The 11,100-nt window shown below is 44.3% G+C and overlaps 1 protein-coding gene across 1 annotated transcript; it reads right to left on the bottom strand.

Moving 5' to 3' along the window:
- Positions 1-1,060: 1,060 nt before the first annotated feature.
- Positions 1,061-7,102, bottom strand: LOC138096279 (cationic amino acid transporter 3-like). Its single transcript, XM_068992403.1, has 11 exons — positions 6,733-7,102; positions 4,681-4,839; positions 3,685-3,862; positions 3,346-3,458; positions 2,945-3,167; positions 2,637-2,776; positions 2,447-2,549; positions 2,079-2,266; positions 1,715-1,881; positions 1,336-1,444; positions 1,061-1,149 (listed from the first exon to the last, which is right to left on the bottom strand). Exons 1-11 carry the CDS (start codon positions 7,100-7,102, stop codon positions 1,061-1,063), a joined length of 1,839 nt encoding a protein of 612 aa, XP_068848504.1.
- Between the last annotated feature and the right edge of the window lie 3,998 nt (positions 7,103-11,100).

The following is an 11,100-nucleotide window of genomic DNA, read 5'->3' as shown; positions in this document are numbered from 1 at the left end:
AAGACAGCAAAAGAGACACAGATGTATAGAATGGACTTTTGGACTCTGAGGGAGAGGGAGAGGGTGGGATGATTTGGGAGAATGGCATTGAAACATGTATACTATCATGTAAGAAACGAAGTGCCAGTCTATGTTCGATACAGGATACAGGATGCTTGGGGCTGGTGCATGGGGATGATCCAGAGAGATGATATAGGGTGGGAGGTGGGAGGGGGATTCAGGATTGGGAGCTTGTCTACACCCGTGGTGGATTCATGTCAATGTATGGCAAAACCAATACAGTATTGTAAAGTAAAATAAAGTAAAAAAAAAAAAAAAAACACGAAATAAAACTAATGCCCTTATACCAAAAGGATTTTAGAGTACAGAGAACATACATAGAGACCAAGGGCTGAGAAATTTAGCAAATAATATTACAAAACAACCAGATAGACTGAATTTAGATAAACAATGAACACACATATTTTAATCAGTATATTATATATACATATCTTATACATATTAATTATGCTGCTGCTCCTTTATTGCTCAGGCGTGTCCAACTCTTTAAGACTCTATGTTCTGTAGCCCACCAAGCTTCTCTGTCCATGGGATTCTCCAGGCAGGAATACTGGAGTGGGATGCCATTTTCTTCTCCATAAAGTGCAACTCATGACACAATACAGGGACCTGAGTTTCCTTCCTATGTGGCAATCTCTATCTTTTTGCTGGAAATAGGCACAAGGAGGAGCTTTTTCTGGGATGATTAGTATTTTGTTTCTTCTTCCAGTTGCTGCTTACATTCTTATACATGGTCTTGTAACTTATATTCTTTTATAGAAAATTTCATCTTGCTGAAACACAGACTTTTCCATGTATGTGTATTATGTTTTTAGATTATACAACATTAAAGTCATTTTGTCTTCTGTTAGTGAATACACAGCTATCAATACATCCCATGTTCACACTCCATAGAGGTTCACAGTGCCCCTTGAACCAGCAGATCCTACAGTGCATGGAGGGATTCCACACAGCATCTACTTCCTGTGGTTAAGAGGACTCAGCACTAGGGATGTTTTTGTCAAGTCTGGGGGGTGGAGGCTGCTGGCTGTTGATAATCGTTCCGTGCCAGGCTGTGTCGGATCCCATATCCAAAGTATATGATAGATCCTAGTAGAGAAAGGAGGCAATGAGAAGGTGAAGTAGGTACTGTTTCCACTTACAAATGCCCAGTTGTTGCTTAGTCACTAAGTCATAAAAGGCCTCCTATTATGGCGTCTGACACAGTTTAGGGATGGAGTAAGAGGAAGAGGTTCAGTCACCCAAGAGGCCTCTTTAGCCCAGAAAGCAACTTACCAATGGCATTCCAGACTCCAAATAGGGTCCAGGCCCCAGGGGTTATCTGCATCATCAGGTAAACATTCACGAAGGTGCTCACCAGTGGGAGGACAGGCAGAGCAGGGGCCTGTGGGCAGAGTCAGGTCATCCCTGAACACAGCCAAAATGTCTGAAAGGGAGACTGTACTACTTCAGATAGGCAAGAAGACCAGTCCTCAGCCTGTGTGTTCAGTTCCTACTGAGATTGGCTTTTGAAACACTGCATGTGGATCAGGGACAGGCCCACTGGTTTTAGCAACTCCCCTCATTTCCTTGTCTAGCGAAGGATGTTTAGACCTCAAAGCATGCAGACTTCATTCACTCAAGGTGGACACTGTGAGCACATAAGGTCACCTACCTTGAAGTGAAGAGAAGAGGGGTTCTGGGGCTGCCTGCAGATGATGACCGTGACCCCAGTGATGAGCAGCAGCAGCAGCACAGCCACTGGTGTGAGCACGGGGTCTCCAGAGAACACCTGGCTGGGCCACTGGGCCAGGACCAGGCTCAGGATTATCAGCAGGAGAACTGCAAGGGTCAAGGAGGAGGAGAACAGGGTGGACCCAGAAGACAAAGACGTCAGAGCTTGGGTCACACTCCTCCCCAGGCTGCCCACATCAGATAGGGCCGTCATAGCTACAAGACTCCTCAGATCCCAAAGACACAGAATCCCACCCCATCCTGTTAATTTCAGAATACAACGAAATAGAAATCCCACTGCTCACCAAGCAGGAAGGCACATCCATTGACAATCTGGCCAGATTTCTGGGTGGGGATGGTGCTGGTAGGGAACCACAGACTCTTTAGAACATTTGAGTTTCCTGCTTCAGGTACAGAGTCCAAAGGACTTTCTTCAGCTTTAGGCTCCATCTCAGTTTCCTCCCCTCTTTTCTCCTTCAGGTCTGGTTGGTACCTGAATAGAGGTACCAAGGCAATAATAACAGCAGTCTCTACTAACCCAACATCAGACAATCTATTCATCTCTTTCCTGCCTTAACCAGAAATAGAAGGCAGCATGAAACCAGAAGACGATTACCTCTCCACCAACCCCTAGGGGTCCAAGACTCCCAGTCAAGGTGTAGTGGAGTCTTACCTGAGGATGAGCACAGAAAAAGTCGCAAGGGTGTAAGCAAGCATGATCCCAGTTAACATGAGTTCCACAATATGACGGAGGTCCAAGAGTAACACCATGATGGCTAGAATGAGAGCAGGAACGGGATGAGAAACCACTAGAAAAATCCAAGTTAGGAAATTGATTGGAGAAGTGTGTTTCATTTATTCACCTGAGAGGTTTACAGAAGACATCACGGCCATGACAGGGGTGCCTGTGCGGGCATGGATCTGAGCAAGGCCCTGGAAAAGGAGCCCGTCCTTGGCCATTGCACAGATCAACTGAGACATGTAAAACATGGTGCCCAGGAGGCTGGAAGAGAAAATGGAAACATATGTGGGGTCTTGGAGACAAGGGATAGCCTAGGGCATCTCCTCCCTTGTCTACATGGGGTAAGGTGTCTTGCTCTCTTGTCCCTCATACCAGTGGACAGATGCCTGAGAATCTGACATTAAGCAGGGAGAAAACCATGGCACTGACCTGTATAAAAGAGCACACAAGAAGACAACAGCCATGACATATCTGGCAGGGCCCCACCCAACGTGGAGAAAAGCCTGTGGTAAGGGGCTGAAAGGATGAATCTGGTAGTAGGGCACCATGAGGGTGACTGATGCTGAGACACCAGAGTACGCCAAAAAGCCAATGAAGATGGAGATCACCATGCTCAAAGTGATGGAACGCTGAGGATTTTGGGCTTCTCTCCCTGCAGGTGGGTGGAAGTACTGGGTCAGGAAAACACACTGGAGTGAAGGCAAAAAAGAAGAAAAAAATCCCCTTTCCTCTTGCATCTTCCAAAGCAGGTTAACCATCTGCCAACCCCTGTTCCCAAGGCAGCTGAAACTGTGCCCAACCCCTGATGGGACCCACAATAACCATGTTACCTTTCATGACAATGCCATCAAAACCAACAAATGAATAGAAGCACAGGGCTGCTCCTCGGAGTATCCCATCAAAGCCAAAGGGCACAAACCCTCCGGAACCCAGAGGGCCCAAGCTATGGTGAGAGAAGGAATGAGGAAGAACATGGGTGGGGTGTGTTCAGTCATCTCTACTGAATTCCTCCCTTCATACCGCAAGTCCTGGGCTCCAGCACCCCCATCATCTGATCATGTGGATTCACCAGCCCAGATCTCTCTAGTTCCTTCCGTATTCCCAGCTCTGCACTGCCCCATCCCCCACTTCACAAGCACTACTCTGGCCAAGGGTCATAGCCTCCTAACCTATAGATGTCACTGGATCCGGATGTGTTCAGTCTATAGTCCTGTTCTGTGAGCTGCCAGTTGTGCAGGTCTCCCTTAATGAAGCCAGAGATGATCGTGAAGATTGGAACAAAAATGTTGATGCCTGTGAACACTATGATAATCAGCGGTGATGCGTGAGGTCCCAGAAGCATTACTCCTGTGGGATAGATGGACTATGAAACACTCAAAATAAGTAAATCCATATAGAGAGAAAGGAGACTAATGGTTGCCAGAGGCAGGAAGTTGCAGACTGTGGTGAGGTGGTGGACGGATAGTGACTGCTCAATGGGTACTGGGAGCAGTCTTTCCTTTTGGGGAGATAAACATGTTTGAAAGTAGATGGAGATGATGGTTGCACAACATGGTAATTGTACTAAGTGCCACTGAATTGTATACTTTCAGATGGTTGATTTTGTACCTCGCAATATATGTCTATGAAATCATCAGGTTGTGTAACTTAAACTTTTATAGTGCTGTATGTCAAATATATCTAAATAAAGCTGGGAGGGAACAATAAAATTATTAATTTTATGCTATGAAGACTTCCTTTCAATTGAAAAACAAAACTATCTTGGGCCTCAATACAGAGGAGAAAGCTTGTTGGTCTAAGTCAATGATTCTCAGTGGGGGTAATTTTGCTTCCCAACCAATTGGCACTGTCTGGAGACTTTTTCGGTGTCACAGTTTGGGGGCAGGGAGGGCATCACTGGTGTCGAGTGAGTAAAGGCTGGGAATGTTTGCTACTCCATACCCAACACTGATGTTTTAAAAACCTTACAATGCATAGGACAGCCCCCCATACTGAGAATGATCCAGCCCAATTTGTCAACAGTGCCAAGGATAAAAAACACCTCCCCTCCTGCCACCTTTCCTTCCACTCAGTCCTAACCCCCCTCATTCTGCCACCCAAGCCTTTCCCTCCCCAGCTCCTGCTCCACACCCCACTCTTTTTTCCTGTCTCTGTCCCCTTCTCACCAGTCATCACCAGCAACAGGCCCAGAGCGACAAAGTCTGGGAACGTGGCCAGGAAAGAGGGCATATATGGAGAGAAGGTCTCCTCTAATGCCTGAGAGATATGGTTTCCAATCAGGCTGTCAAAGGTGATGCTCCAGGCTTTGGACAAACAGGTAGTGGCTGCAGCGGCAGAAGGAATAGTAATTAACAAATGTAAATTGATTTTTGACTATGTGCCATGGGTTATATTAAAAAAAAAGAAAGACAAACTACCCAATCTCAAAGAGCTTTTCTTCTTAGAATGGGAAGAGTAGACCCAGATAACTCACAAAATAGGTCATTATTTGGTATAATTAGGAAGAGATCAATGTTATGCAAGAAAGAACACAGGGAAGTGGGGCCAGGGAGGCTGGGAGATGAGAGCTGAAAATTTTAAATCATGTGGTAAAGGAAAATCCCATGAAGGCTGCCGGGAGCCACCACGGGAGATCCCACCCATGACAAGGTCGTGTGGAAGAGAACTGTTAAGCAAGGCTTCAGAACTCAATGGGCTCCCTAGGCTTTCTCGAGCATCTACCCCCCAAACCAGAATCTGTCTGTTTTACTATTTCATGACTTTCACCAACTCCTCTGACACTAACAGGGGGCTAACCCTGACCACCTTTCTCTGGAGAAAATTAACTTAGGGCTATAGCTAATAAGTCTCCTGGACATGAGAGGAATATTTCCAATCAAAACCCCTCTGTTAGCATTTTAGCTTGCTTGGCAGATATATCCAGACTCTTGCAGCTACGCATGTGATTATTTATGGCCTCCCAACTGTGAGAGGCATGGAAAGTCTAAAACATAGAGCCTTTCAAAGAGTTAAAAGTTATTAGAGTAGTGCTAATGTAGGATTTCATTATTGGGCCAATGCTTGTTGCTAAGTTCCCATATCTCTTATCCACTGTGCACCTGGGAGTGCATTAGTTAACATAGTTGGAAAGTAAGAAAAACAAGTGTAGCCTTGAAATTAACCACATCAGACTTTTGAGCTAATTGGTTCTTTCTTGTAACTCACTGCACCTTTGCTTCATGAGAATGTAACTCTGTTTAATACTTTTTGAGGCTGACATAGATTAGAAATATAAGAAAAAACATTTCAGGGGAAAATAAGTTTTCTGGTTGAGAAGCCTTTATCAAAAGAGGGTCATAAAATGTTCACAGGCCTCCAAGACCAGAGGATAATGTACACAACATTGTTTATGGGAAAGGTTTGCAGGAAAAATCCTGGTTTCGATAAAGACAAAACAGATGTAATGTTTGGGCTGACTCTGTATAACTTTGCATCTTTCATTTCCCTCTATGTATAAGACAAGGTATAAAAGTACCTTTTAAAAATGAAGCTATAGGGCCTCGCTTAAAAAGCTTGGTCACCCCGTGTTTTTCTTTTTTTCTCTTTTTTTTTCCTCTCTTACTTTCTTTTTCAGGCTGATCCCTTGGAGCATAGAGGCTCCCTGCGTTCACTTATCTGCCCGGGTTTCTAAGACCTGAACGGGAAGACGTTCTGTGTCTTCACTCCCTCGAGAGACCGGGAAGGCACCTGTGGCCTCCGTGAACAGAGCAAACTTCTTGTCTCGAAGTTTTATTGGCTTTCTATGTAAACCAAGAAATATCAGCCTCTTTCTCTCCTCTAATTTCTTATCTACAATATTCTTTCCTTATCTCTCTTTAAATCGTCCGCCGACGCTGTTTTTCCTTCAGGTTTCCCTGAATCCTGCGGGGGCTAGACCCCGACAGAAGGCAACAGCTGACTGAAGATTTCAATATTGTGAATGGATGAGCCTTGGGCCATGCCTCCCTCTTACCCACTCCCTACAGTTCCCTTTCCTTCTGGTTTCCTGGGTCATCATTTAAAGAAACAGGATAGACCTGAGTACAATGAAGTTGTGGGGGTTTTCCTGCCAATGGTATCCTCCTCCTTAACAAGATAGATAACCAAATGTTTGTGTATGAGAGAAGACCTCAATCCTCCTCTCTCCTCACTTTCCGATCTTAAACCCCATGCCTCCCCCCAACCCCACAACCTCTCACCAACGACTAAGGACAGGATAAGGTTCCAGCCAGTGATGAAGGCACACAGTTGTCCCATGGTGGCATAGCTGTAGAGATACACAGAACCAGAACGTGGTACCCTGGCCCATAACTCTGCATAGCAGAGCCCACACATCACACAAGACAGGGCGGCCACCAGGAAGGAGATGATGGTTGCTGGTCCAGCTATGTATTTGGCCACTGCACCAGCCACGATGTATACACCTGCTCCCAAGGTGCTGGCCACACCGAAGCCCACCAGGTCCAGCGAGTTTAGATGAGCTGCAGAACTCTCAGACTCCTCTATGGGCTCCAGTGGCTGCTTGTGGACCAGCTTCTGACCAAGTTGGCGAACATACTGATGCAACATCCTAGACAGAGTTGAGGAGGCTATGATCTGCTGAGAATGCAAAACACTAAGTTATTAAGAATGTCCATCCTAAACAAGGTCCTACTGTGTAGCCCAAGGAACTCTATTCAATATCCTGTGATAAACCATGATGGAAAAGAAAATGAAAAAGAGAATATATATATATATGTATCACTGAATCACTTGACTGTCCAGCAGAAATTAATACAAGATGCAAACAACTTTACTTCCATTAAAAAAAAGTTGCGTCTGCCCTTGACCCTGGGAGTCCAGTTCTACAGAGCAATGGAGTGTTGGAGAGCAGGTGGTAAATGGACACATTGGGCAGCTCTCTGTGTCTGAGCTTTGGTTCCTTAAACATAAATACATCTTTTAATATGATTCAAAATTACTGACAGCGTTGCTTGAAGGGAAGTGAGATGGAGTGGATTATCTCTCCCCAAATGTACCCCTTTGGTGGGTAGACTGAACTGAAGGTGGTTAAGACCCAGCAGACTCTGGAGAAGCTCCTTGCCTCTCCCTTAACTGTTCAAAATAATTGGATTAGGGGACTTATGCCAGGAAGAGAGCTATTACCGGAGAGAACTTTTTAATCTCAGAAAGTCTTCCCTGCTTGGAGTGACAAATATTTGTTCACCAAACGTTTGCTCTTCCCATCTTCCTCTGGGCTGTCTTCCTCCCCTTTGAAGCTCTAGATTCTTCCCTTGTCCTGTTAAACTCATGATACCATATAAGCTTCCATTGCTTGACTCTCTTGAGCCGCAAGTTTTTATGGGGTCTCATACACAACAAATTAAATTTGTTAATTTGTCTCACATCAATTTAATTATTAGATCAGCCTAAGATCCTGGATAAGCTTTCTGCTTCTTGAGAAGAAAAAGCCTCAAATGCAGTGTTGACACACAGAAGCTGCTTAACTGGTATAAGTTGAGTGGATAAGAGGGGCTTCCAGGTGGCTCAGTGGTAAAGACTCTGCCTGCCAATGCAGGAGAGGCAGGAGACAAAATGGCAACCACTCCAGTACTCTTGCCTGGAAAATCCATGGACAGAGGAGCCTGGCAGGCTGCAGTCCATGGGGTCGCAAAAAGTCAGACATGACTGAGCATGCATGAATAAATAAATGAATGGTTTAATAAATGAATTGTTAAGAATATGACTTTTTAATTGAAATCAACCAGCTCTGGAGCATATTAATTTTTCTGAGTTTTCACAAACTATACCATCTTTGTCCTCCTTTCCTGTATAACACGGGAAAATTGTTATCATCATTATTTCATCCCTCTTTGATACATGTGAAGTGACTGTTTTAGGAGCTTGGTAATCAAAGAGCTCAGACTCTGCATAATTTTTCACCAAGGATCCTGAAACCTGAGAGCTTTCTGTTTTGTTGGCTGCAGAGTGACATGGAATAGGAACTCTGCTTTGGGGCAGAGTGAGATGGAATTTGTACATGGGACAGATTGTAGATTAGCTCAGTCACGGCATCAAACCAGAGAGGTCTCCCAGTTGCTTGGAGGGAGGGGGCAATGAAACTTCATTTTGAATAGAAATGACAGGACTCTGCTTTGAGTCATTTGAGGCCTGAAATGTCTACTGGCTACATGGCTCTGCAGGGCTAGGATAACCCAGTGACCACGAGTTACCTTCAGGGGGCTCTCTCTTCCAATACTCTTAAGTCGAAGCTCAGCATTTTGGTTAAGAGCAAGGATTAAGAACCCAGGAGAATATTATTAGAATGTTGGCTTCCTCAACACCTCTGGGCCTTTGAAAAGTTCACTTCTCTGGACCTCCATTTTCTTCTTGATTACATTCTGCTGATGAATCCTTGTGCATGTTAAATGGTGCATCTGCTCTGGTCGTTCCTCCAAAAGCTAAAAGTGGATTGATTTACCATATGATCCATTCACCCTATGGGTGTATACCCCAAAGAATGGAAAATAGGATCTCAAAGAGATATTTGTGTTCAAAAGAGTATTATCACAATAGCTGAAGGTTGGAAGCAACCCAAATATTCTTTCATGAAAGAATGGGTCAGCACCATGTGGTCTATATATGCGGTGGAATATTATGTAGCCTTAAAAAGACAGGAAATTCTGATGTGTGCTACAACATGAAGGGACCTTGAGGATATTATGTTAAGCAACCTCAGCCAATAACAAGAAGACAAATACTGCATGATTCCACTTCTGTGAACTTCCGAGAGTTATCAATTATAGAGACAGAAAGCAGGATGGTGGTTTTCCAGGGGCTGAGGTGAAGGGGAAAGTGGAGAGTTATCATAAAATGGGGACAAAGTTTTAGTTTTACAGGATGAAAAATGATCTAGAGATTGGCTGCAGAACAATGTAAATATACTTAACATTATTGAACTGTATACTTTAAAAAATTTTTAATTGGAAGATAATTGCTTCACAATGTTGTGTTGGTTTCTGCTGTACAACAATAAAAATCAGCGATAACTATATATGTGTTCCTCTCCCTCTTGACCTTCCCTCCCATCCCCCCATCCCACCCCTCTAGGTCATCACAGAGCGTCAGACTGGGCTCCCCATGATATACAGCAGCTTCCTGCTAGCTAGCTATTTCACACATGATAGTGCATACATTCAGTGTTACTTTCTCGACCTGCACCCCCCTCTCCTTCCCCTGCCATACACTTAAAATTGTTAAGATGGTTAATTTATGTCATGAGTACCTTACAACCATTTAAGAAATTGCTGCCAATGATAAATAGTAGAGCTAGCTTCACAGAGTTCCCAGGTGTAGAAAAACCAAAAATGACTTAATATAGTCATGCAGTAGTCCTCTACACATACCAAAATCCACAGTTGTTCACGTTGATACAGTTGCCCCAATATCCACAGAGGAGGAACCCATAAATTTGGAGGGCCAACAGTATACAGGAGACTGAAATCAGTGATTCACATAATGGAAACCTTATATAAAAGTTTATAATAATAAAATTTTGTAAAAAATTTATTAAAACTTTATAAAAAATAGTGTTGTGATAGTTTCAGGTGGACTTCAAAACGACTCAACCAAACATATATATACACACATATACATGTATCCATCTCTCCCAAACTCCCCTCCCATCCAGGCTGCCACATAACATTGAGCAGAGTTCCCTGTGTCTAGAGTATGTCCTTGTTGGTTATCCATTTTAAGTATAGGAGTGTGTGCATGTCCATCCCAAACTCCCTAACTTCCCCTTCCCCCTGTCCTAAAGGTATTCTTTCATATCATTTGAACATCAGTCTAAAAAGAGTCTCTCAACCTCCAGACTTGATCCAAACCCGCACTCCTACCCCTTCTTTCACAAACACAAAAGTTCTCACCTCCTCCTCCTTTCAACTAAAAAATGCATCTCTCCACTCTCAGTCTGGAGCCAGGCTGACCCTACTGCACTCTGGAGTTGCAGAGGTCTCTTTGGGAGGATGCGAACTCAGCGCCCAGTCTCCTACAGGAGAGGGTGACCTGAGACTTACTGGATCCTTGGAGCAGAGCCTGGAGCACTGGGTCAGTCAGGGAGGCTGAGGTTAAGCCGTGCAGGGCAGGAGCTGAGACATCTCCAAGAACTGAAGCGGGGAGTCCTGAGCACAGAAGACGGTCCTCACCCCTGGGTTGTTGGGGTGGGGATGGGGTTGGGCGGGTGGGGAGCATCTGCTCTGTTGGTATCAGCTCTTAACTCTTCTCTGGTTACCCTCAGGGGAGGTTGTGAATTTCTTTTATCTTAAAATACATATTGCATTACATTTACAGTTTTAGCCATCTTTAAGTGTGCAGTTTGGCCACGTGACGTTCATACACATTTTATGTAACCAAACTCCAGGGCTCTTTTTCATTTGGCAAAACTGAATCTCTACCCATTCAATAAAATGTCCCCTTTCTTCTTTCCCAGTTCCTGTCAATCACCACTCTACTTCCTGTCTCTATGAATATGACCACTTACTTCATTTAAATGGAATCATATAGTATTTGTCATTTCTTGTCACACT

The sequence above is a fragment of the Capricornis sumatraensis genome, chromosome 20 (genome assembly GCF_032405125.1).
Source record: "Capricornis sumatraensis isolate serow.1 chromosome 20, serow.2, whole genome shotgun sequence".
In the NCBI taxonomy this organism is placed as follows: domain Eukaryota; kingdom Metazoa; phylum Chordata; class Mammalia; order Artiodactyla; family Bovidae; genus Capricornis; species Capricornis sumatraensis.
The sequence above is the reverse complement of the archived record's forward strand: the minus strand, read 5'-3'. Positions and strand labels throughout refer to the sequence as shown.